The sequence below is a fragment of the Mustela nigripes genome, chromosome 6, assembly GCF_022355385.1.
Source record: "Mustela nigripes isolate SB6536 chromosome 6, MUSNIG.SB6536, whole genome shotgun sequence".
NCBI lineage: Eukaryota > Metazoa > Chordata > Mammalia > Carnivora > Mustelidae > Mustela > Mustela nigripes.
In genome coordinates, this window is record NC_081562.1 from 54,527,341 (window position 1) to 54,554,314 (window position 26,974).

Genomic DNA, 26,974 nt, shown 5'->3' on the forward strand with positions numbered 1-26,974 from the left:
TGAATCCATTTATAGATTGTTATCATGTAGAGACCACCCCCCCATTTAAAATAAGTAAACCTCCTACAATTATGACAATCTTTATCCCTTTACTGTTTTTCTTTTTTTATCGTATCTATTAGTATCTGACATTTAAATTTCACATTTATTTAATGTTTATTTATTCCCAATATTTGCTTACTAAAATGTAAACTCAGTGGGACTAGAGTCTTTTGTTGGTTTGTTCCCACCTCATCACCAGAATAATGCTTGGCACAAACCTAGGGCTCAAATGTACCTGATTTAAAGGGTAAATGTGAAAGGTGCAGTGTATCTGAGAAGTAACCACATAGCATTGACACATACTGTAACATTTCTCAATTCGAGGGCACCATCTTTGCTGGGGGAAGAAATTCCTCGCGTGGTTGGAAAGAAGCCCCCTTCCTCTTTTCTGAAATATGCAAACATACAACATGTAAACATACAACACGGCAGCTGGTGCTGAAAACCTGAGGCTGGACGTTCAAGAAGGTCAGAACTCCAAACTCCTTCCTTCATATAAAGAAAACTGTTAATCTAAACACCATCATGTCATCTCAGCGAAGATTAGGCAAGAGCAAAGGAATGAAGCATGCCTATTGCCGAACTCAGACAAGAACGTGTTCCTTTCCAGCTGTACCTTCCAAGAGGAATCCCATGGTCTCAAGCTCATATGCCTCCATTTATCAAATAGCATTCAGGCACCTTTACGTTTGGTTCTGAGTTTACTATTATGTGATTTAAGTAGTGTGAAAAGACAAAACAAATGCTAAGATAGGAAAGCATGCTCCAGTCATACACCTTTTTCCTTTCAAGGGTAAAAATTTTATTTTTGAGGAACTTCATACTGCACATTTTTAAAGAGTCACATAAGAAAGCAAAAATGTTATCCTCCCCTCATCCTAGAAATAAATAAGAAGGGCATAAAATTTCTTTTTTAAATCACGACACTTGGAAGTTTAGCACCAGCATCCAAAATGAACAAAAAAGGGAAAAAAAGCATTTACTATATATTTCAGATTCCTTTGGTTGGGGTTCTCCCCACGTGGTATTAATATTTCTTCTTTCAATTCATATTACCAAAACAGTAAAAACCAGGAAAAAAATATAAACCTAGTGGTTGCTGAAACTGGGGAGGTTGCTCTCTTGTCTTTTGTGCAGGCATTCCCGGGATCTCAGCTTGCTAGAAAAATTGGCTGATGTTTTCCTTTTGTAGTTGTCTGTTTCATAAAGAATAATAGTAAACATTCTAATGTCCACATCTTGGTTATTAGTCTTCCACATTATTGCTTGGATGTTTCTTTGGTGTTGGTTAAAGTCATGTTCTGCTTTCTGCTTTATTTTTTTTAATGGTTATTAATTCTTTAGGTCACCTGGAAAAAAATTAAAACCAAGAGTGACAAAATGACCAAAAGTTCAAGAATAAAAAGGCAAAATGTAATTCAAAAAACAGTGTTTCAGAAGCTCTAAATGGAATCTATCCTTGCATTTATAGATTTGTAAAGTATACATTTAGTAAAAATTTTTATAAACCAGAACATTCAGCACATGGTAGTAATATTTTTATAAAATTATTTAAGAGAAAATTACCATCATGAAGCTTTTTCAAATAAATGATTCTACAGTATCACCAATTCTTCATAATCATTTTAGTAGCTGCATAGTATTTCCTAACATGAATGTACCCCCAAACGAAGCCCTTTCCCAAGGTTCAGTTACAGGGAGTAGAAATATTTGTTTCCCTATATTTTCAATTATTTCCTTAGAAGATCTAGAAATAATGTTACTAAGTAGGAGTATGCAGCCAAATGATGGAAACACAGTTCTAAGTCAGTTAATGCAAGCAAATTTAAATAGGGACCTTAATTCTGATACACTGCCAACAGAACCTAGAGAGAAAATACAACAAATCCAGCATAACAAATGTCTGACACAACGTTACGAGTTTAACAATCTCTTTTAACTAAAAACTAATTCTTTATTTAATGAAAAGGGCAACAACCAAGAAATACTCAAAATTTAAGTCCCAGGAGTTACCAGGTAAAAAACCCAGAGTGAGAACTACTATTATGGCTTCTAAATTCCTTTAAGAGTGGCTTCACAATTGGGTTAGTCTTTCCAGTTATATTTCTTGCTACATAAAGTTTCCAAGGTCTTCACCAGGAAAATAGGAAAGCAGAAGATGTCGATAAAGATGCAAATTGACCTTCACCCAGAGGCTGCGCTTTACCACACCCTATTCAAGCCCTGTTCTCTGGCTAAATCCCGACAGAACCATAGTAAGTCTAGCTGGCACCCTGTTTTATCAGCAGCAGACACTGCTGAGGTAAAGGATAAACAAACCACCCGGTAGCATCCAGTAAATGCGTAGGAGATCCTGCATAGAGTACAGAAACCCCGACCCTCACACAGTCTACTGCACAGCCTCAAAATAAATTCTGTTGGTTATGAAAGAGAAGGAAAAAAACACTCTACGTTTATTCTGCAAATCAGTCTCGTTCAAACTGGCCAGTAGGTGTCACAAAGGTAAAACTTCCAAAGTTTTCTTAAGAGGTATTAGTATTAAAAATTGTCCTATATATATATATTCTCACTAACTCTCAGAATGCTAACACCCCCAAGGGCCTAGCAAATTAAGGTCAAATCCCGTATTTAACCACTACAAATCCTCTTTCTCCAGAACCCTCAAGGAGACAAAAGGTGGGCCCAGAGGAGCCACAGAGCTGGTCCAGGCCAGAAGCCTGGGGGCTCCTACCTGGTGATGGTGAAGGTGCTTGGGGAGCCTGGTGTCACTCAGCACTGCTCTGCTCGGTGGCTGGAGCGGGGTTCTCAGACGGCGCTTCGCCTGCCTTGGTCTCAAACACAAAACAAAACCACAGGTCAGGAATCAATCTGTCCACATGATAACTGGACAATTTGTCCAATGACAAAGTTTAAGACTAAAAGGTCTCAAAATTTGGCATCTTGCTGCTTATGAGAGTAAATCACCATGCAAAATTAACTGTTCTTAAGTAGGAGTCAAAAACCAGTACCACAGAAGAAAGGCCCATAAATGACAACAGAGCACCACCACTGTCCACAACAAAAAGTCCCTGATACCCAACTGTTTTCAATCCATACTTAAGAAAGGCTCTTCCCTAAATGCTGTCCTTTGTACAGAGGGCCCTAAACATACTAATTCTGATTCTCCATTCGTATGCATAATTGTTTCAGAGAATGTTAATTAGCTGAATTCAAATCCCATTTTGTTTGTGTTATGTACAGGCCATTCTCTCTCCATAACATATATTATATAGATATAGGTTTAAGCAAAATATTATATATTAACAATATATTATCATCTATATGAGATATAGAGTGCTGGATATGAAATTCCTATAAATGTTGTTAGAAATAACATTTTATAAAAAATGCTAATCATCAGTTACCAGGTTATGAAACCACTGTTAGGCTGGAAGACAAACTAGGGTCTGACGTGATTAAGGATGACCTGGCACCACCCCTTCCGGCTGTCTCAATCTACCTCTTTGCCATCTTGGGAAGGAGCATTAGGAGGACGGGGGCGACGCCGGTAGTTGTATGGGCGTCGGTATCCACGGCGAACAGATGGCTGGTTTGGCCCATTGGCTGCTTGTTGGTTCTCCTTGTCTTCAGCCTCGCCAACAGCTGGGGCAGGTCGGGGCCGAGGAGGGCCTCTACAGCAGAAAACACAAAAGGAAAAGAGCACAGGTGCGAAGGATAGGAGGCCTTGAGTACAATCTTTATTTTTTTAAGATTAAATTAAGATTAAGTCAATGAGAGGCGCCTTGGTGGCTCAGTGGGTTAAAGCCTCTGCCTTCGGCTCAGGTCACGATCTCAGGGTCCTGGGATCGAGCCCCACATTGGGCTCTCTGCTCACCCTCTCTCTGCCTGCCTCTCTGCTTACTTGTGATCTCTGTCAAATAAATAAAATCTTTAAAAAAAAAAAAGATTAAGTCAATGATTCAGTATTCATTGCAAGAATTACACACAGGCTAATGCAGCAAACAGAATTGAGAGTTTTGTGAAAAAAAAACCTGTTTTTCCACTATTTTCCCTTTTCTTCTGAATACCAATTTGTAGTGACCAAAGCTACACTGGACATATACCAGGACCCCACCAGGCACTGGCCAGGCCCCAAGGACAAGAAGATTTATAAAGAAAAGTGGTGTCTGGTATCTGCCCTCCTTGAACACTTTAGTGGAGGCATGGGAATTACACATGGAGGAAAACTCATATGACCATGTGCCAGACCCTGGTCTGGATAATTTGGTGTTAAATATTTCATTTCAATGCCAACTGAATCCAGGTGGATTCAATGCAGTTGAAACTGGATTTATGGTGAGAATACCAAGAGTAGTGTAGAGAGGGCAAGTATTTGGTTGAACCCTAAGGAATGCTGCTTTTTATAGGTCGACAAAGGTCAAATGGAATTTTCACAAGATCACACACAGCCAGGGATCAACAGAGCTGGAGCCGACATTACCACTGTCTCCTTTCTGTTTTCCTTAAGACACCTCCATTAAGTCTCTTATTTTTGAAAGTCCTTAGTGATTAATCATTAGGAGTGATTATTCTAAAACGGGAATGAATCTTGCAAGGATAAAGGACACACAGTGGTACAAATCCTATCTCAAAATGACAGACTTACTCTCCTTTCAATAAACCCATATTGCCAAACCTCAAGATGGTGTCAATGTCGATCAGGAGTGAAGGTCTACTTTTTTCACTCACATCAAGGACCAGGGAGAGGAACAGGAAGGCTTCTGATATAAAGAGCTTTACAAGGATCTTAAGGAGTCTAGCCCAACTCAGTCTTCACAAGGGATAAAACACAAACAACCTACTCCTTCACTAATATGAACATCACTGGTAGTAACAATGTCTCGTGCTCACTGAGGGCTTACTATAGACCAGGTACCGTTATCTGAGATTCATTCATACTTTTAAAAATTGTAAAATATTCTTAAATCTCCATCTTAAGAGACCTGGTATAAGTCTGAAGTGTTCAGGAATCTCGAAAGGAGACACAGGTCCTAATTGCCAGCAAGATGGGAATTTAAACACAGCCTGATCTGTAGCCTGACTTAATACCTACACTGCCTTGGTTATCTGAATTCAACATCCCAAATACTTTCCTGGCACACACTTCTTCTTCCATTTGTAGCTCTACCAGTAATTACCCATCAATTAATTTACTGCTTATATCATTAAATGTAATAAAAAATTAAGTATTAATTCATACCACATGAAAGTTATCAAATAACACTTGATCTTAGCCAAAAGGCCAAGAAGCAATGAAGGTTAACAAATACAAATAACATTTGGTAAAGAGGCACCTAAATACTTTGTTAGATTAGGGGGAAATGTCCCACGGCCATCTGAAAGCTTATTGCAGAGTTCCCCGAAAAGTTAGGATGCAGCCACTTCTTCTAGATATATGAGATCCATAAAACAGACCCACAACACTCTCATCCACCGTACTCACAAGTGCTTCAACTGGTCGTTAGTGAAAAACGTCACATACCTCCGGTATCTCGGGCGGTAAGTTGGATTTCGATGAACCGGTCCCTGAAGCTGTGCCCCCTCTGGAACTCCCTCCTTCATCTCTCCAATCTCACCAGCCTACAAGAAGGCAGTGAGAGCTGAAAATGAATATCATACTACCAGATATAAGAGACATAGAGCCTCCAGTTAATTCAGAATTTTTTTTTTTAAGTAAAAAGAGGCTTCATTATAAAGCCAAGAACCATCAACTTTACCAGTGAACTGTTTACTGATTTAGATCTTCATGAATGATAGCAAAGAAAAACTTATTTCCACTAGAACAGTCCTTTGCCTATCACAGATCACCTTACTTTATAATACTAACTTAACATTTTGAAGTGCCCCATTCATCTCTTACAAAAAAACCCCCTCTACTTTATAAAAGAAAGACAATGATACGCCACATTTGACCTATGAGAACATTTTCCATTTTTCAATTCAGACCCACTGATTCTATGAACAGGGTATCCCTTCAACCATTCATGGTTTCTATATTCAAAGGTTTTCCCACACCTCTTAACTACACCTTCACCTCTAATTTCCTCCTTTCATCTCTTTGTGTTATTTAAGTATACCCTTCAAAAAATAATAAAATTACACTTTCTTGATGGTAAATTTATTTTAGGTTGGGGATATAAAATTAGTTTACTGTAGAACTCCCAGAGAAAGGAATGACTAAAAACTAGTAACAAAACCCAAGAGACATCTCTGGAATTCTTTATAATACACCCACATCTCCACTTTCTTTTCCTCCACACTAACAACCCTTCCTGCTCCATATTTCACTAAGAAAAGAGAAGCAGCTGGCAAAGAATTTCCACATTCTTTCATTCTCCAATCTGCCCACAAACCTGCGTTTGCTGTAATTTTCTCCTCTCTCCCAACCCTGGGTGACTGGTCCATGCTGAGGTCCAAAGCCAACTCCTCTCTTACCTCGAACACTCTGACTCGCTATCCCTCCTCCCCTTCACTGTATAATTTTCCCTCTTCTCTACACCCTCATTTTATCCAGGCACACAAAACAGGCTGAAAATAGCACCCATACTTGGCAATGCTTAAAAAAATAATCACAAACTTACAGAAAAGTTGGAAGGACAGAACCTAATCCCCAGGCCCCATTCAAGCTTCATGAGTTGTTCTAATAACATCCTTGACAGCAAAAAAGACCCATGCAGGACATGCAATGAATTTAGCTGTCTCTTTGCCTGGAACAGTTCTTCCATTTTTACTTGGTTTTCATGACCTTGACACTTTTAAAGATTACAGGCCAGTTATTTTATTCAATATGGGGCTGTTTGGTGTTTCCTCATGATTTAGCTTGTGCATCTTTGGCAGAGAAGCCACAGAAGTCATACTGCATTCTTCTCACTGCATCCTGCTGGAAGCCATATGGTTTCAATTTGTACCGTTACTGACAATGTTCATTTTCAGAAGTAGTTAAGGTCGTATCTGCCAAGGCTACTTCGTGGTAAATTTACTCTTTCTCTCTTTGTCCTTAATGAGGATTTGGAGAAGTACTTCCAAAGTCTCTAAGTACTTCCCTCCTCATCAAATCCTCAACATATTCATTTATGTATTTCTATCTGTATAGGCTCATGGTTTTCTATTTTATTCAATGAGTTATATCTGTTACTATCATTACTGGCCAATGGGAAGCCTTTCAAGCTGGCTCATGTCCCTCTGACATGTCTCCAACATTCTTTTGAGTACTTTCTTGCTTTTTGGCACAACAAGATGTTCCGGGCTCATATTGTACTTTCTCTGGCCCAGCTCTGAAATCAGCCATTTCTCCAAGAGAGCTTCTTTTTATTGCAGCATGGTACTTAGAAATGAAAAAATTGGGATCAGGTACGCTCAGTGTTATTAAGGAGTCTGTGTTTTCAGGCCATCTCTGTAGACAGAAACAAGGGACACACACGGTAATACATACCGATACATACACAGTATGAGCTGCACATCTATACGTGTGTGTGCGGGGACGTCAATGTAGAGCACATTAGACTCGCCCCTCTATAATGGCTTTAGGAGTAAGCGGTCGGGGAGGGAAGGGCTAGGGAGGCCAGGAAAGAATTCACTAAATGTCAAAACAAAAAGCAAACAAAACCTTGCCGTGATCCCATATCCTCCTCCAGCGGCTGCCCCACTGGAGTTCCTCTACAGACACACACACAAAAGAAAACCATTAACGCTACCGCCACAGAAACCTCAAGGGAGAATCTAATACCTTTTCTTCCTCAGCCTCTGTACTCTTCAATGCATTCTAACCAGACTTTTGCTCTTACCAGACCACTAACCTCCAAGTTACCAAACCCAGTAATCAATTCTCAGCCCAACTTCCTATGCTTAACAGCATTTAACACAGCATTTCCTCCTTGAAATATGTGCTCCCTATCTGGTTCTTCTTCATCTTCCTCGTCTTGCCTTGTCAGTGTGCCCCAGGACTCAGTCCAAGGATCAATTTTCAACCAACACTCATTTGATAGTTAATACCATCCCAGGCCAGGCCTTTTAATAAGTCCTTATGTCTCTGAAGTTCTACCTAGACCCCCCACAACTCCTGGACTCCCTTAGGCCTCTGTCCCTGCCAATCCCAGCCTTTCCCAATACCTGAAAGACTCATCCCCTCCCTTTATTTATGACCCCAAAGGCTTTGACAAACACCTAATCTAAAATGACACCTTCCTAACTTAAGCCACGTTATCCCTCTTGACTGTGCTTTCCTTTTCTGCCTACTTCACATCTCCAGGGAAAACTAATACGGAGAAGGGATGGTAGGGGGAGATCTCTAGATGAATTCTACCTTTCCTCCAAACCTGATCTTTCTTCGGTCTTACTCTATCTGTTTAAATCAAAAGCCACAGAGGTATCCTTTACTCTTTACAACACACATTCACTCCATTATCAAATGCCGTCGCTTCTGGGTTTAAAACATTTTCTAAACCTGGCCCCTTAGCCCACCTCCACCGCTAGCATTCCTATCCATGCCGTCACCAGCTCAGCACGGGGAGATTACAGCAGCTGGCCTCCCTACTTCCACTCCCGCCTCCTGTGGTCTAGCTTCCACAAATAGTCCCATGAGCTCTTCAATATGGGTCTTCCCTGTCTATATCCCTTTACTGGCTTTTTGTCACATCTAGAGCAGGTCAGCAGTCCTCACCAGTCTACCTGGCAGGCTGGAGCTGCTCTAAAACACAACCCTAATCTCCCCTCCCAGCCACCCCCTGCAGCCTCCCTCACAGCGGTCCTAACCACACAAGCCTCCCTGTAGTGCTCTTAACAAGCCAAGCTGCTTCTCCCCCAGGAACTCTGATTCACAAAAAACAGACAGAAGCAGCAATTAACATGTATGAAGGATTAGAATTTACTAGAATGGTAAGATGGGAAGAGCATCAGCAGAAACTGAGTTTAAATCAAGCTCTACAACTTCTTGCCCACGCAACCTTAAGTAAAAGTTGCCAGTTTTAAAAAATACTCAAATCTCTTCATTTGTAACACCACCAGTTAAAAATATGGAAACCACTGCCAATTTTATAAAGCTACAGGGAAGACTGAATGAGCACTGATTTCAAACATCTGTCACCTGGTCAAGGCCAAATAATTTATATGCCCTTTCCTCATACACTTCTTTTCTCAAAGACCACAAATAGCTGCTCTTCGCTCAGTAACCAGTCCTACTTAACTTCCAAGTGCAAATTAAATTAAAATCAAGCTAGAATATTATCTTTAAAAAAAACAGAAGTCATTTAGTCACTGATGTATCATGCTATACATGTCCTTTGTACATAAGGGAAACACTATTGTCCTGTATATTATCATTTTTCCCTGTTGCATCCAATAAATTTCAGTATTTATGTAGTAGAAAATGTTTGCAAACACTTTTCTATCTGACCTCAAGAATTTTAACACCCTAGAGATCTCTCTACACTTTTTTTTTTTTTTTGAGGGGTGATACAGTTGTTTTTTTTTTTTTTTTTGAGGGGTTTCTACACTTTTAAGCCATTACATTAACAGCCTGGAGGTAGCCTAGCTGTATGGAAGAGTTTTAGGGATTTTCATCTGATGCTGCTGATTGCCTTAAGCAGATTAGTATTAGAAAGACTGTTAAGGAAAAGATGTTAAAGGAATCTAAGCACAGTCTTTATTTCATATATGGAATGGATGAGAGGTTCAGCTCAAGTTAAAACAACTCCATGCAATTATCAGAATAAGCATACATTTCTCAAAATTCATTTTCAGCCAGCTTGTGCAAATGCTGCTCCCCCTAGCACTGAAGAATCATTTTGCTCTCAATCTTCAATTCCTAAGATGAAATATGATTTATTTTAAAAACACAGAAAAAAGAACCAACATGTTCTAAAAAAAAAATGACACATACAGACGTGCTAAATACTAAGAAAGATTATTTCAGTAAAGTACAACTAATGCCCTAAAAATAAATGTGTATTACAATCTCACTAACTCTTCCTGTTCTCATTTCCTAGAAGCCCTGAGTGCTGCTCTAAAGAAACCTACTATGCCTCGTGGACCCAATCTCTCCATATATGCAAGTCTAGTCATTATTTTTAGCACATTCGTCAGGGACAGCTGTTAGAGAGTGGAAGGGAAATAACAAGAAGCAATGTAGAAAGAACAGTCATGCGTGATGGGATAGGAGATGGGCAGCAAAGAACAGACTGAACATAGTGTTCAGTCAAAACACTTAGTGGAAAAACAGAAAACAAAAAACAAGGACACGAAGAGGAAGACGTTATAATGAGTGATAGCAAAAATGATATCCTATCCCAAGTCTTCCAAATTTCCTGGGGACTGTGAAATTGGTACAAGTTTATTAATTATAGGTCAAGTTCACAATAGCTGTATCAGTATTTTTCAGTAAAAAAGGAGAATCAATAACTAATCAACAATCTCCACGTCTACATTAGATTTTCTTAATAATCAATGCCATCTCACAATATTAATATTTATTTAGAGATTTTATCTATCCTGAGGCAGTGCACTAAAATCTTTACCCTTGATTTAATCATCATAAATCCATGGAAGAGGTACCTTATTAACCCCCATTTAATGGATGAGGATTAAACTGGTTTTCTTGAAAGCTCACAGATTCTCACAGCAGAGACAAGACTCCAATCCAGGTCTGCCGACTTCAGATTTCAAGCTCTTAATGCATTCCCATCTATGTCTCTAACTTTACTACACGCTATTCACCAGGCTGCCCAAGTACAGGCATGGCTCCCGTGGCTATGCTTGTGGTACCATTACTAGCCCGGCTGCTCTGGAAACGTACACTAAAGGCCTTGCCCCAGCTTCTGCAGCATCAGGAAGCCACAGGCAAGGTTTGATTCCCGGCGGCTGACGTTGGAGGAGGAGGAGGAAGAGGAGGCAGAGGAAGGACGGAGGGGTGAGGACTGCTGAAGACAAGTCCCAGGTGCATTTTACCTGCATTCTGTTGGGATGGGGAAAGACCCGTGAGCGACGGTCAAAGGTCTGTCCCACGTGGTAAGGCGGGAATCGCCTCCGGTACTGAGGGCGATACTGGGGGCGGCGCAGCTGACTCCGGGCCCCAGAGAACTGCCCGTCAGTGGCAGGGGGCTCAAATCCTTCACTGCTGCCGCTCCCTTCCTCCTCCTCCTCCCCAGCGTACTAGCAAGCAAAGAAACAGAGATTCAGAAGAAGTTTCGGCAAGGACAGAACCACAGAATACCACTTAGGTTGAGTATCACCAAAAGAAAAAAAAAAAATCCCCCCCCAAAAGAATAATTCCTTCTATTCATTTAACCCAGGTTTTCAAGGGATTACCAGGGATAAACATTGAGATCAAAGCAGGTCTGTGCAGATAAAATACCAAGCAGCAGAGAAGCGAGAGCAATCTATAATGACTTTAGCAGTCATCTAATTAGAATTGGTCACTGACTATTTGTTGATCAACCACCCCCCAAAAAACAACTACAAGGTTGGTACTAATTAGCTCTGCCAAATGAGTATTTCCCAACATTTGCCATCCACTGGGGTGAAGTCAGGACAAAGCAAGAAGAAATAAAGTACTTTGTGGTGTTCTCAATAGGTTTGTCCTAAGAGTCTAACCATCCCACAGCAGTTCTCAAAGTGTGCACAGGGTCTCGAAACCTTCCCAAGTGGGAGACAGGCACTGAATTCAAACATTCTCATAACACTACTAAGACAATATTTGCCTTTTCCCCTCTTATTCTCTCATGGGTATGTGGAGGGGTGCCAAAAAGCTACAATGACATAAAACCTCTTAGCTGACTAAATGCAGAACGAGATATGAAAATCCAGCTGGCTTCTATTAAACCAAATATCAGAGATTTTTAAAAATATAAGCAACATCACGCTTCTTACTCAATTTAAGAACAGTTTTCATTAAAAATGTTATTTATATTTGTGTAATGAGTTTAAATCAATTAAATATCTTTGAAATAGCTGCTCTAATTGCTAATATAATATTGATACATATAAACACACATAAACAAAAACTCTGGGATTGTCCATAACATTTAAGCATATAAATGGGTCTAAAAACCAAAAAGTTTGAGAACCACTGACTTATGGCATGATTCTCTTCATGTGTTTGGAATAAAGTTTTAATTGTACTTTTATAGTAGTAACAGATATGGGCAGTTTCTATATATAAACCTTATTAAAAAAGGAAACTAGACCTTATATTTTTTTCCCATTATTTAAGCTACCGTATCAAATACTAATGTTTTATATTTAAAAACAAACAGCCAAACATCCCTCAAAGAATTTACCTCAAATCTTAAAGGATAAAGATATGCAAATGCCAAAGGTAGTCAAGAGAAATTTATAGTTTTCAAAAATGAATAAATTAAAAACTAACAAAATAATGACCCATTTTTTTAAGATTTAGAACCCTCCAGAACCACCACATGGGCAACTAAATTCCCAAAGAGGAAAAGTCTCAACTGTAGTCTAATTTCAGAAAAATCAAGCCATTCTACACTTCGCAAAACCTGTATCAGACACAATGCCCAGCTATATAAGAACATACTAGCATAGGGGCGCCTGGGTGGCTCAGTGGGTTAAGCCGCTGCCTTCGGCTCAGGTCATGATCTCAGGGTCCTGGGATCGAGTCCCGCATGGGGCTCTCTGCTCAGCAGGGAGCCTGCTTCCTTCTCTCTCTCTCTCTGCCTGCCTCTCAGTGTACTTGTAATTTCTCTCTGTCAAATAAATAAATAAAATCTTTAAAAAAAAAAAAAAGAACATACTAGCATAGAAAATATACACCAAAATAGTTCAGTGTGAGACTGCATAAAACATTATTTATTACAGCCAAATCTTTCATTAAGAGTTTTATAAAATAAGAATAATGGCACTGCCATTGCCAAACACGTTCTTTCCAGCTAAGGAGAAAAGTCTTTGAAGAAGAATTTCTTGGGACACCTGGTGGCTCAGTCGGTTCAGCGGCTGCCATCGGCTCAGGGCACAATCACCAGGTCCTGGGATAGAGCCTCACATCTGGCTCCTTGCTCAGCAGGGAACCTGCTTCTCCCTCTGCCTGCCACTCCCCCTGCTTGGGCTCTTGCTCTCTGACAAATAAATAAATAAAATCTTAAAAAAAAAAGAAAGAAAGAAAGAAAGAAAACAAAAATTTCTCACTAAAAAGTTTGTCTACCATTTTTACTTCTGAATTAACCTACTAATCAAAATACAGTTGGCCCTTGAACAATGTGAAGGTTAGGGGTGCCAACCCCATGCAGTCAAAAACCCCAAAACTTTTAACTTCCCCAAAACTTAACTAAAGGCCTATGGTTGCCTGGAAGCCTAATGATAACAGAGTCAATTAATACCCACTTTATATGGATGAGAATAAGTAGTATTTTTAAGAAAATCATAAGGGAAATACATTTACATTACTGTACTGTATTCACCAAAAAAGTTGGCAGGTAAGTGGACCCACACAATTCAAACACTTGTTATCCAAGGGTCAACTGCCATCAAAACTAGAGTTCTGTGAATCTGATGAACGTGACAGAGTTAACTCGATATAATCAATGTTATAGTAATCTCATTCCTATCTCTACCCCTGCACGGGTTTTTACTAAAAATTGAATAGGATAAGCAAGATATGTGTAAGAAAATAACAGAACTAGGCAGGAGGATGGGGGCGATGGGTGGGTGAAACAGGTGATGGTGATTAAGGAGGGTACTGGTCAGGTTTAGCACTGGGGATGTACGTATAAGTGTTGAATAACTGTATTATACACCTGAAACTTATGCAGCACTCTATGTTAACTAACTGGAATTTAAAAACGTAAAACAAACAAATGAACAAAAAACCTAGAGAACAGTAAAATAAAATTTAAAAGAAAACAGAAACAGAAAACTAAGTAACAAGTGTCTGATAAAAACCAATTTGGGCAGGGTGTTAAGATGACAGAATGAAGGGGGAAAGCATTAAGGTAAGCAGAAAGCTGTAAACCTACCAAAGCATGGGGATAAATCATTCTCATTCTGCAGACATTTTATTCTGGTGAGATTTTTCAAAAGCTTTTCTTGGATAATATACACAGCCACAATCTAGTGCTCACAAAGCATCTTCAGTTTTATTCTGTAGTGCCAATCCCATGTCATAATTTTTAAAACATCAAAAATAACTCAAATCTAATGGGATCCTCATTGAGTACAAACGAATGGGATTCTTTTCAGATCCTTGAAAGTACTTTAAATAGAGCCTTCTAAGGTAAACTGCAGACAACACTTGGTTGTAAACCCTTTCACCTGGATTGGTACCAATCTAAAGAATTAAAAATCTGGAGAATTACTTACTGCTTCTTCACTTAAAAATAATGGGGAAATGCTAAGCTAAATAAAATAGTTACTTGGTCAAAGCAAATTAGTATTTCTGTGGTCAGTAGAGTTTTTTTGCCTATTCCCAAGCTATTCAGTCATTCTCCCTTGCCAACCAACACTTATTTTCTTAGAGGTCAACAGTGCTAGTGCCAAGAGATGAACAACAGGTTTGTACCAATCATGGAAATCCCATTCCCCTTTGCCAGTAAATGCCACATGACTAGGTTCTGGCCAGATAAAAGAGCCAAATAAAGAGAAAGCCCTTTGGACAACCCTGGCACAGCTTATCTTAATTAAGCCTTCTTGTTAAAGGATAATTGTCTGTTACTTGCAGCCAAATTTGTACAAACTGATACAACTTCTGCATGGCAGGTATCCAAAGAGACCTTTGGCTATGGAAAAATGCTGGACATTAAAAATTTCCCACCCAGGGGCGCCTGGGTGGCTCAGTGGGTTAAGCCGCTGCCTTCGGTTCAGGTCATGATCTCAGGGTCCTGAGATTGAGTCCCGCATCGGGCTCTCTGCTTAGCAGGGAGCCTGCTTCCCTCACTCTCTCTCTCTCTGCCTGCCTCTCTGTCTACTTGTGATCTCTCTCTCTGTCAAATAAATAAATAAATAGAATCTTTAAAAAAAAAAAAATTTTCCCACCCCCCCCAAAAAAAAATCATTTTGTGCCTCCAAGAAAAGATACATCTATCTGCTCCAAGGATGCACACTTAATTTCAGACATGAAAATTTTTTTCATCACCATTTAAGAGGAGAGACAACATACATTACGGGGAGGTCCACGGCGCCTGCCATAGTAGCCGCGTCTGTAACGGCGCCGATCAGCAGCATAACGGCTCCCTTCCACGGGAACTCCATCTGGTCCAGTCACATTGGCTGCTTCTGCACCCTGCATAAGAAAATAAACAAAGATGGGGGCGCCTGGGTGGCTCAGTGGGTTAAAGCCTCTGCCTTCGGCTCAGGTCATGATCTCAGGGTCCTGGGATAGAGCCCCACATCGGGCTCTCTGCTCAGCGGGGAGCCTGCTTCCTCCACTCTCTCTCTCTGCCTGCCTCTCTGCCTGCTTGTGATCTCTGTCAAATAAATAAAATCTTTAAAAAAAAAAAAAAAAAGGAAAGAAAATAAACAAAGATGGCCTCAAAATTAAAAGATGCTGAACACCATCCCCCTCCAACCTCCCAAAAAAACAGCCTGGGACAGTCAGAATGTTAAAGACTGGCAGAACATACTCACAATTCCTATCAGAACCTCAATAAAATACACCCAGGTATTAAAAAGGTGAGCAAGGTGCTTGGTGTACTAATTAGAATGTAGTTTCTTTGCTCACACAACCTCAACTTTTCCTTCCTGTTCGGCATACTAAGTTCAAGACAGGATGTACCTCTTTAAGAACATAAACTGGTAAATATAATACGATTATAAGAGAAATAATGCCAGGCCAGGAAGAATGTTGCTCAAAGGAAAATAACTGAAACATTATCTTCTTAGAATAATATTGAAACCAGACGCCTGGGTGGCTCAGTCAGTTAGTTAAGTTGTCTGCCTTTGGCTCAGGTCGTTATCCCAGAGTCCTGGGATCCAGCCCTGAGTGAGGAGTCTACTTCTCCCTCTCTCTCTGCCCCTCCCCATGCCTCGTGCACGTGCTCTCGCGCGCTCTCTCTCTCGGTCTCAAATAAAAAAGGTATTTATTTTAAAAAGGAAAAAAAGAAAAATGTTGAAACCTGCATGATTCTAAGAGGCACTAGGAGAATAGCTATTCATGGGCTCAGATGGCTCTGTCCAGCACAGAGTGTTTGAGAGAGAAACTTCTCCCATCTTGGCAGCAACAGAAAAGGGTCCTTGATTTAGCAAGACATAGTTTTCCACAAATGTAATGCCACTTTAGCCCTCCTTATTATCCTTGAAACAGACTTAACATTCTCCTTCTCAAATGGGCAGATAAAATAATGCTTCAAAAACATAAAAAATTCAGACAAGCTATTCAAAACAGTCTATTTCACTCTCTACATCAATTTGTAAAACCTCACATTCTGAAAACATACAAGGTAAAAATAACCTGGCAACACAGTTTTAAGGATTCAGTGAGGTAACAGAAATCACTACAGGTCAGCATTCACTGGTGGATGACTTGAATCATTTAAATTTCTCTATTAAATGCAGTAACTTTTGCTCTTTCAGCAAAACAGCTTGAGAGCTGTTAAGAATGTGGACCACAAAATGATGTGCATGTAAGTGGAAAGAACACTTGCACAGTACTTCACTAGTCATTCTCTCGGTTTCTAATTCAGCTGTCACAAGCGACCATGGCAGGTATACCACATATGGTTCTTTTTTTATTTTTTATTTTTTTTTTTTTTTGGACAGAGATCACAAGTAGGCAGAGAGAGAGGGAAGCAAGCTCCCTGCCGAGCAGAGAGCCTGATGCGGGGCTCGATCCCAGGACCCTGGGATCATGACCTGAGCAGAAGGCAGAGGCTTTAACCCACTGAGCTACCCAGGAGCCCCCCACATATGGTTTTAAAATATTTTCTGATTCTAGATTATTTTACTGATATCTGTAATAGACTGTTGATTAAAAACAAAGCATAAAGGACATTACTAATATTGGAACAAATATGTAACAGTATAAAAAAAGTTCTGTAGATACATTTCAAGATGATCCATTAGCTTCTCGTATGGTTCCTAATCTGACCAAAACTGTTACACAGTCTACGGAGATGCTTCTGGCTTTCCAAAATCCAAGCCAAAGAGAAAACAGAGTGATTACGTTAAATTTGAATCTTTTTTGGGGTGCCTGAGTGGCTCAGTTGGTCAAGAGTCTGACTCTTGATTTGGGCTCAGGACACACTCTCAGGTTTATGAGACCGAGCCCCACCCACAACGGGCTCCAGACTCAGTGGGGAGTCTCTTGCTTGAGATTCTTTCCCTCCCCCTCCCTGTCCTGCCCCCAGCCCCAGGTGTGTTCATGCACATGCTCTCTCTCTCAAATAAAGAAAGAAATCTTTTTTAAAAATTTGAATCTTCTTGGGGTGCTGGGGTGGCTCAGCCACTTAAGTGTCTGCCTTTGGCTCAGGTCATGATCTGATGATCCCAGGGTCCTGGGATCGAACTCCCTATCAGACTCCCTGCTTAGCTGGGAGTCTGCTTCTCCCTTTCCTTCTGTGTATACACACACACACACTCTCTCTCAAATAAATAAATCTTTAAAATAACTTTTTGAATCTTCTTTTATTGAGGATAAAGCATTCTTGAATGTGTACTATTTCTGCAGAAGTGCTTATAAATCAGAGTATGAAAATTTTATACTTATAAAAAAGAAATCTTTCTCCCCAAAGCAACTTTTATCTATTTTGAATACTATGAAAATTATGAGTACCTGGCTGTTTCTGCTGGCAAAGCATGCAACTCTTGATCTTGGGGCTGTCAGTTTGAGCCCATGTTGAGTACAGAGATTAAAGTTAAATTTTAATCTACACTTGAGTATGTATTTGGTAGCAAAACAAAATATTTCCTTTAAATTTTGAAAAATTAGCTTCTCCCTCCATAACTGAACAGGGTTCATCATTTATTAAATGAGAAATTAAAATGCCCTTTTATAACAAGTCAAAGAACATTTATAATGATATTCAATAATCAAAAATTTTCTACTTAGGGGCACCTGGGTGACTCAGTGGGTTAAGCCCCTGCCTTCAGCTCAGGTCATGATCTCCGGGTCCAGGGATTGAGCCCCACATTGGGCTCTCCGATCAGTAGGAAGCCTGCATTCCGCCCCCCCTTCTCTCTGGCTGCCTCTGCCTACTTGTGATCTCTGTCTGTCAAATAAATAAAATCTTTAAAATAAATTTTTTTCTACTTAAATGTCACTTCTTCCTGTCAAAAATCCAAAGGAATGTTAATTCAAAAGGAGCTGAGGCACCATTTATTATGCAAGAAAAGCACAGGCCTGCACACTCTGGGATACCCAGCCACAATATTTTCTCACCTTCTCTCCTTCAACCACATCAAATTCTACAGTCTCTCCATCGCCTACACTGCGCAGATATTTCCGTGGGTTATTCTTCTTGATGGCAGTCTGTCAAGAGAACATAAAATTCTAAATGAAGTATACATCAATACTGGCCACAGATTTCATCTTTCAAGTTTACTGTTTGTATTATTAATTATTTTTTAAAATTATTCTCCCACTAACCTGGATCTCCAAAACCAACAAAAGCATTATAAAACTATGTTACACATTATTTTCTGGATTCATGCTATCTTCTGAAATTTTTCTTGATAGATGGATTAAACAGAGTGTTTAGTTACCACACACTTCTGTTACAACCCGATTGTGATACTGGATACTATTAGTTCCCTCAAACTATTAAGCATCTAAGATTCAGACTGAACATCCATCATTTGGGGGCAGGGGGTGGGGTAGGTGCTGTGATGAGGAACACACAAATACATATTGCAGGTAGAGAGGTTTCTACAGACAAGAGATACTGCTAACTTCAAGAGGAACTGTAAAACATAAGAAAGGAGGGATGATGAAGAATAGAAAAAAGGAATTTAAAAATGCCAAAGGGATCATTTTCTGACAGAATACACAAAATTATCTCAAGAATGAAACATTACTAATCATCATAATCTGGCCTCTTCCTTCCCCCCCACCCGCCCCCACCCCCGTCACTTTATGGATAAGAAGACACAAGCCTGGTTAGTGATTTAGCAGAATGCCTAAAAGATAGAGCCTGGTGGGGGAAAGTATAGGGGGAGTGGGTGGTGGAAATGCATACCCCTGTACTGTATGATCTTTATTCAGCATTTTCCCCATCACACCATTCATCTCTCACTCATCCCTACACATATATTCCCTGATGATGCATTAAAAGGTTCACGAAGCTGTTCTGCGGCAGGAGACACCTGCCTGTTAAAAGGCCTCCCTTTCTCCCTATCTCAGGTCCGTGGAGGGGAGAGAACAATTCTGCAATGAATTTCCATTTCTTTAGCTGGTATCTCTAAATAGTTAAAGGGGCTCGGAGTTTCTGTGGAACTAGGTCAACCTTATTTTATAAAGCGATTAGGCATGTGTAATCCAGCCCTTCCCTTACTCGAGTGGGAGGGAGGAGGGAAAAAATTGAGCCAATAGGGCAGAGACCTCACCCACAGAGGAAGAAAGGCAGCTCAGGACAGGATACATGTACCCGCGGTTAGAACATTCAGCCATTCCAAAAACAGCCCCTCCCTGCCGGCTCCTTCCCTTTTTCCTGTTAAACTGGGCAGGCCTCAACACATTGAGGTGACTCACACAACCTCATGGGGGCTGGAATCAGGTCAGATGCTTGCAGGCTAGTGATGCTGGCCACCAGTACAGAAACTTGGGAGGTCCTTCTACTACAGCAGTCACCAGACACAAGAGTTCTTTACCCAAAGAGTCTATTTATTAGCTTATAGGTATTAAATGCAATACTTTCAGTCCGTTATGATTTCAAAAGTCACTATATCTCAACAACAACAAAATCTATTCACCTTATCTAGGTACGACTGATACATATCCAGTCAAGCAGAAATGTAAACAAGAGAAACCACAACTAGAGAGCTTAATCTTAGATATCCCCAGCTCCCGTCACCACACCCACCTCAAAGCCACCCACAACACCAAACAGAAGGAAACAAAAACAGAAAACCAGCCACTTGACAGCCCTGCGGGTCCATGTGCTGGTACCTGGCTCTATACCTTCCTGTTATATGCTAAGAGCTCCCACATATTTGAAACAAGTCACTGAAAATTAAATATATAAAAAGAACAAGGGGAGGCATATCTTCTTTGAACCAACATTATAAAACAAGTCCAGGATACATGATGAAATAAATAGCATCCCAGGCCAGGAATGTAAGGACAGACAAAGATACCAGTAGGAGAGAAGCCTGCGGTTCTCACATATTTTACCCGTTTTCTACATTTCCTTTGAATCCAAAGGAATGTGGAACTTTTGACCTGGAGATGTGCTAACCATGCCTCATTTTTTTTTTTAAGATTTTATTTATTTATTTGACAGAGAGAGATCACAAGTAGGCAGAGAGGCAGGCAAAGAGAGAGGAGGAAGCAGGCTCCCTGCTAAGCAGAGAGCCCGATGCGGGGCTTGATCCCAGGACCCTGGGATCATGACCGGAGCTGAAGGTAGAGGTTTTAACCCACTGAGCCACCCAGGTGCCCCAACCATGCCTCATTTTAACAGGAGTGAGGACTATTCTGGGAATTGGGGAGTTTTCTCATGTCTTGGATACACACACTCTAACCATCTGCTTCACTGTGCTTTTATTTACCTCAAGTCAGAGTTCCTCCGGTAGAAGGGCTTTAACCAAGACCCACCCAGGCAAAAGTCAGATCAGTTCCAGCCAAACACTGAGGAACCACAAAGTCAGCAAAATAAGATGCTAACATGGAAACAACTTTGTTAAGGCCTCAAAGGCTTTAAAATTAGAAACTGGTCTTCACTGATTATTACTCCATTTGAATATTACTGCAAACATAAAAACTAAAAACAGTTAATATTGTGGGATAGAAGAGTTTACCTGCCAATCTTAAAAATGTGGAAATGAGCTCCCTTGAAAAAAATAAAAGTCACAGTAAGAGTTTAGAGTAGAATAATAGTTTATAGGACTTCATTTTGGAAAAAAGACAAGGGCAGATCACAGACACCCCTCCCCTCACACAGCAAATATAACATTTATTATTCTTCTTACCTGATGTACAAATACATCTTCTTTGGTGTCATTTCTGTTGGGAGACAAAAAATTCACAAATAAAAGTACTAGGTATATGGAAATACTTAAAAGAACAGATGTTTTTATGGGTTTTGATTCCAAGACTTCAAAAAGACAACATAAATTTTTGTTTAATCTCTCAACTTAACTCAGATGCCTGGAATCAGCCCTTGTGAAAAGCTTTCAAACCTGCAAGATACCTGTCTTACTCCTCCATACTACCAGAGTGCTCAGATCCAAATGTGCAGATTCTACAGAAACATCCCTTCCCTCTCATCTCCTCCTAAATCACGTGGAATGTAATCAGAGCCTGCGATTTCCCTCCCAGTAAAGCAAAGTAAGACAGTTAAAAGGACAGGGCACAGCTGTGAACTAGGCTCTCCTTACACTGAAACCTAAAACAGCACCCCTACATCCTTCATGCCCTAACTCACCCCCCACCCCACCAAATCAGATAAGGAAGAAATTAAGGAATTTTTTAAGGGCGGGGGCAGGGGCAAAAAAAAATGACAATATCATGTAAAATAGCCTCATACTCCCAACAGCCTACAGCTGTGTTCTCGTTTTTATGTGGTTAGAAGCTACAATCACTTTAAAGAAAACACTACGCTTTCTACACAGGACTCAGGCCAGACCTGAGTTACAGATCCAGCTCAATTACTCACTAGTTGTGTGACCTTAGGAAAGTTGCTTAACCAGTCTAAGACTCCATTTCTCCAGCTGTGAAGTTATGGATATGGTCCCAATTATCCTAAGTCCCTACCTGTTTCTCATTTATCTCCCTCACCTTTTTTCTTTTAATGACGGAATTTTATAAAACGTTACTTATCAGTATTCTGGAAATGTATTTTAATTAATATTCAACACCAGTAGCTTACAAATGAGAATGTTGACAGTACTTACAAATCTTAAAACTTACTCCAGACATCAGTTAAAAATAAAACAAAACAAACTTACATAAGCCTTTTAAAAAGTATGGTAAAGATTTATAAACTCCTGGTGCCATAAAGTAAACATGCATTTAAAACATGTACGGAGATATACACACATACCGATTTATAAATCCATATCCATTTCTGACGTTGAACCATTTGACAGTGCCAAGGACTTTGGTGGCTAAAATAAGATTAAGCAGATAAATTAGTATCTGACCTACAAAGAGATAAAGCTCATATCACTAAGGTCTTGATAGCATTATATAAAGCCTAAACATACCTGAGGAAACCATTAAAGGCTTAAATCTAAAATATATTTGGAAAAGAAAATGGAGCAAGGGAAGCTACCACAGGAAAACACTTTTTAGAAGACTAAACCTCTCTTCCTCGTTAAACTTTTCAGTAAAGTCATAAGATAAAGAGTGGTCATAAGTCTATACAATTCCGTAGTAATTAAAACTGGAAAGCATTATTTAAGGGAAAAACCCAAACAAAAAATATTCTAAGTTTTAAAACTCCAAGTTTTAATGCTGAAAAAAATTTTTTAAAGATTTTATTTATTTATTTGACAGAGAGAGATCACAAGTAGGCAGAAAGGCAGGCAGAAAGGGAAGGAGCAGGCTCCCCGCAGAGTGGAGAGCCCGATGCAGGGGCTCGATCCCAGGACCCTGAGAGCATGACCCAAGCCAAAGGGAGAGGCTTTAACCCACTGAACCACCCAGGCGCCCCAATGCTGAAAAAATTTTTTAAGTGCAAAAGAAGGTCACAATGAAAGATAAGGCAGACGGATGAACAAGGTTAAAGTAAGTACCAAGGACTCCAACACAGCACTTTCACATTTTGACATATAAAGCTTTGACATATAAAGCAAACTTGAGTAAGTGAATCCGGTAGTTCCTACAAAGCTACTGTTTTGTAGCTAATCTACAAAGATAGAAAGTATCTCGTGTAGTTGCCAGCTGGGGGCCTATCAGAGGAGTCAAGAGTAATAATAGAACCAATGCTGTCTCAATCCCAGTCTGTACTCACCACCCCGAGACATGATGTAACAGGCCTTTCCAAACCAGAGTGATGAATTTGGGCTTCTGTTTCATTGTTTACCCTACTCTCTGCAGTTGGTGAGAGTCAAACTCAGCATTTTTTACAAAATCCCCCTCTTTAACCTGATTACCTCCACTTTCCATCATGAGGACAACTTCTGTACAACACACCAGAACTCAACAGAATTCAAGAGAATCTAAACAAATACTATGGTCATATAACTTGTCCTTCAGAGAGATTCATCTGTCAGCCCTCAAGCACGATTTGAGAAGACTCCTTTGAATCAACTGTGAATGCTAAATTCAGAATGTCTAGGAAACGCCTACGTTCAGGAAATACATAGAGCAGTTATCAAGACTCAATGAAACAGGAAATATGACAATAAGAGTATGGTTAAAAAAAAAGTTTAGTAGAGAATGAAAGTAACAACAATCTACACTGAGATACAAAGTTGATAATTTCCAAGGATAAACAATAAGGATTTGGTTTTTAAATTCAAGACTAAAATAGTAATTAGTGCTTTGCTTTGTTGTGGGCCAAATGCTGTCCAGTTTTGCTATATTGATTTGCCTAAAGAAGTATGTCAGCTTTCTTTGTAAAAAAAAAAAAAAAAAAGAAAGAAAGAAAGAAAGAAAGAAACAGAAAAGAAAAAAAAACTCATTATGCCTCCAAAGTCATTCAGCCCACCACTGATGAGAAATCTCCAGCTCTATGTCCAAGTAACAAAGATCTCTCCAATGCAGAGATTGAACCATTGGAATCTTCAGTTTTAGGGCATTCTAATTAGAGCAACAGGTCAAAGAAAAAAAATGTATTAGATCTAACTGTACACAGAAGAGGCTCATTTTTGATAAATCATATGCTTTTAAGTTCCACATTATTTCAAATAATAGGCTTTTTGTGCCTCCTTTCATTTGCCCAAAAATTAATGACCTGGAAAAATATAAAGACAGGAACTGTTTGATTCATTTTCGTATTTAATGTCTAACACTGTCAAAGGAATGATCTTGATTAGAAAGGCAATGTTTATGGGAAAAAAAGATGAAATTTTCAAATCTAACTTCAATCCAAGCTGAAGGCCATTTTTACTACTCAAAGTAGTTTTTTAAAATGTCCTAATTCCACAAATATTCCCAACATCATGGGATCCAACATCCATGCACACCTCTTGCTTTATAACCATAAACTCACTTCACATACCCAAAGAGAGAAGGCAGGGAGGGGGGCATGTACCGAGGAAGGCCATATGGCTTCCAGGATATTTATTAGTTTTCTTTCACTCAGGTAAACTACTTTCTCTGGCCTATGGATGGCTATCCACTGAAGTTAAAGACTGTTTGCAGGAAGTAGAATGAGAGAATCCAAAACCAGAATCCATTTCAGTCAGCACTGTGCCTGGCACATTTTAGGCACCCATGTGTTTGCCTGGCAAAGGAGAGGAGATGGCAGAACACACTGGACAGGGACAAACAGTGCTGAAATGTCATGTGGAAGGCTGTTCTTCATTTTAAGAGTTGGAGTTACAATGGAAACATGAAAAACCTCCAGAATGATCACCTGGGATGTGGTAGAGGCTTGAGCAGTTGGTAGTTAAGAAAAAACGATTAATTTATCTGTTCCTTTCATCTTTAAAGATAACTGCTTCCATCTGAAATCCAGCAGTTTAGTTTCGATTCAAAAGGATGCAAGGATCAAGTGAAAACCTGCAAACGTTCCTATATATAAAAACAAGTTGTGAATATTAAGAATATACCTTAACACTGCTTTGTATAACCCCAAGGTTGTCTGTCTCAGACATTGTACATGGACATGTTCCAAGAAACACTTGTTGGAAACAATATCTCAATACAACAGTGACTAGACTGGAGTTAAGTTTCAGTCCAGCAAAACTAGGGCAATTTTGTTTCTTAACCTACACAGGTTACATTTAGCATGTTGTCCCCCAGTAACTGAGTAAAAGCCCTGGAAGAACAAGAAAACGGGCCTGGGGGAGGGGGGAGGCGGGGCATGGAATTGTATTACACTTTCTTCACCTTAGTCCTTCAATTTTCTTCCTAGGAAATTGGGTAGGCAAGACTCAGAGAGATCAAACATGCCCCACCCCAAAATACTGGAAATTGCTCTGAAGCATCCTACACCAACTCCTAACTTTCCTGTTTTAAAAAAGAGTGAATGACATAAGCACACACCCTTCAGTTTATTCACCACCCACCTGCTTAAAGCCTTGCACTGGGAGTTCGTTCAGCCTCCAGAAGGCTGAATAAGCGACAAAACCAACAATGACCGCACAAACCCTTTCCACTGCTGTGCCCCACCAACCCGAACGTCTCATCTTCCCATCTGTTTTGCTAAGTTACAAGTCCCTAGATAAGGAAATTCTGAACAAACGTCATACCCACCCTATCGACGAAGTTTTTTCAGCTGCTGCCCCAAGCGCATTCCCACAGTCCGGGGAGAAGAAAACGCGTAAGCGACTGGCAAACACAGAATGGTTTTCTTGCAGCAACGGGCAGAGGGAGGACATAGGATCAAGACCTAAGTTTCCCGGAGAGGATTGCAACACCTCCGAGCCGGCATGTGGCCGCCAGAAGCATGGCGTCTTTCCCGTGCCCATGTGGGAAGGGCATCCGGGACAGACACCTGAGCCTTCTCAGCAAGAAGCCTCTCCACCTTGCCCTCCCTGTGCCCCTCTCCCCCACTTTTCCCCGAGGGAAATCCTCCCCTCACCCAGATCCCAAGCAAGGGCTCCACAGTCCCCGTCCCACGTGTCTGTCCCTCCCTTACATCCACATCCATCCCTACCCTGGGTACCCCCTCCCAGACCGTCGCTCTTTTCTCCTCTTTGGACCGAGGTATTCGCCACTGCGGGAGTGTGTGACAGTGCCCGCGCCTAGGTGACAAAAGTGAAGCCCCCAACCTGCTGGCCCGGGACCGGGAGAGGCGCGCACGGGGCACACAGGAGCGCAGGGCGCCGCGCGCTCACCCGGGAGCCTCTGCAGGGCGGGCGGGCTGCGGCCACCGGCGCCGGGCACCCCGACTGTCACGCTGCCGCCCCGCTGGCAAATGCAGCCTGGAGCTGCCCGCACGTGCGCAGCCGCCCGCGGCCGCCGGCCCCACTCGGAGCAGCCCCCACCCTCCGCCGCCTGACTCACCGAGAACTTTTTTCTCCGCGTCTTCGCCGCCGGCGGGGGCTGAAGAGGCGGGGGCCGCGGTGCCCGTGGCTGCGGGGGCCGCGTCCCCACCGGGGTTTCCTGCGACAAGGGCGGCGGGCGCTGGGGCCGCGGCCTGGGACGCGCCGCTGCCCACCGGGCTCTTGGGCGCGGGGTCCTGGGGGGCCGCGGCGGCCGCCTCCGCCGGAGCCTGCGGGAGGGTGGTGGTGCTGGTGGTGCTGGTGGCCTCGCCCGCCTCGCTCATGCCGCCTCCTCTGCTCTCACTCGGGCACCTCGGTGGCGGTTGGTCGGCGGTTAGCGCGGCTGGTGGTCGCGGCGGCCGGGGCTCGCTCTCGGGGAGGCCGGTGCGGATCTCGCGGCGCGGGCGGCGGCGGCCGAGGTGGGGTCTCGCGGCGGAGGCGGCTCGAGCTCTCGGGCTGCGCGCTCGGTCTTGGGCTCCTCGCTCGATCTTACTGCCCCAAAAATGGCCCCGCACAAGTTTTTCTAGGCGGCGCGCTGGCCCGGGAGGGAAGGGCGGGCGAGGGAAGAGGGTGGGGAAAGTTGGCTCCGGAGTTGGGCACGACTCTCATTAGCATTTAAAGGCGCCCAGTGCCCTTTGCAGGCCACCAATCTGCCCGGGACGGGAGCGCAGGGGCCGCGTTGGAGAGGCGAGGAAGC

General features: G+C 41.4%; 1 protein-coding gene across 2 annotated transcripts; it reads right to left on the reverse strand.

Annotated features, from left to right (window-relative positions):
- Positions 1 to 820: 820 nt before the first annotated feature.
- On the reverse strand, positions 821 to 26,770 carry YBX3 (Y-box binding protein 3). 2 transcript variants are annotated; one of them, XM_059402608.1, is made up of 10 exons: positions 26,300 to 26,770; positions 22,224 to 22,287; positions 21,151 to 21,184; positions 18,404 to 18,493; positions 15,188 to 15,310; positions 11,023 to 11,226; positions 5,564 to 5,661; positions 3,542 to 3,713; positions 2,774 to 2,873; positions 821 to 1,391 (listed from the first exon to the last, which is right to left on the reverse strand). In XM_059402608.1, exons 1-9 carry the CDS (start codon positions 26,559 to 26,561, stop codon positions 2,808 to 2,810), a joined length of 1,113 nt encoding a protein of 370 aa, XP_059258591.1. In that variant the 5' UTR covers positions 26,562 to 26,770; the 3' UTR covers positions 821 to 1,391; positions 2,774 to 2,807. The 2 variants fall into 2 exon arrangements, with proteins under 2 accessions (XP_059258591.1, XP_059258592.1); XM_059402609.1 differs by lacking the exon at positions 11,023 to 11,226 and having other exon boundaries at positions 26,300 to 26,767.
- Positions 26,771 to 26,974: the final 204 nt, after the last annotated feature.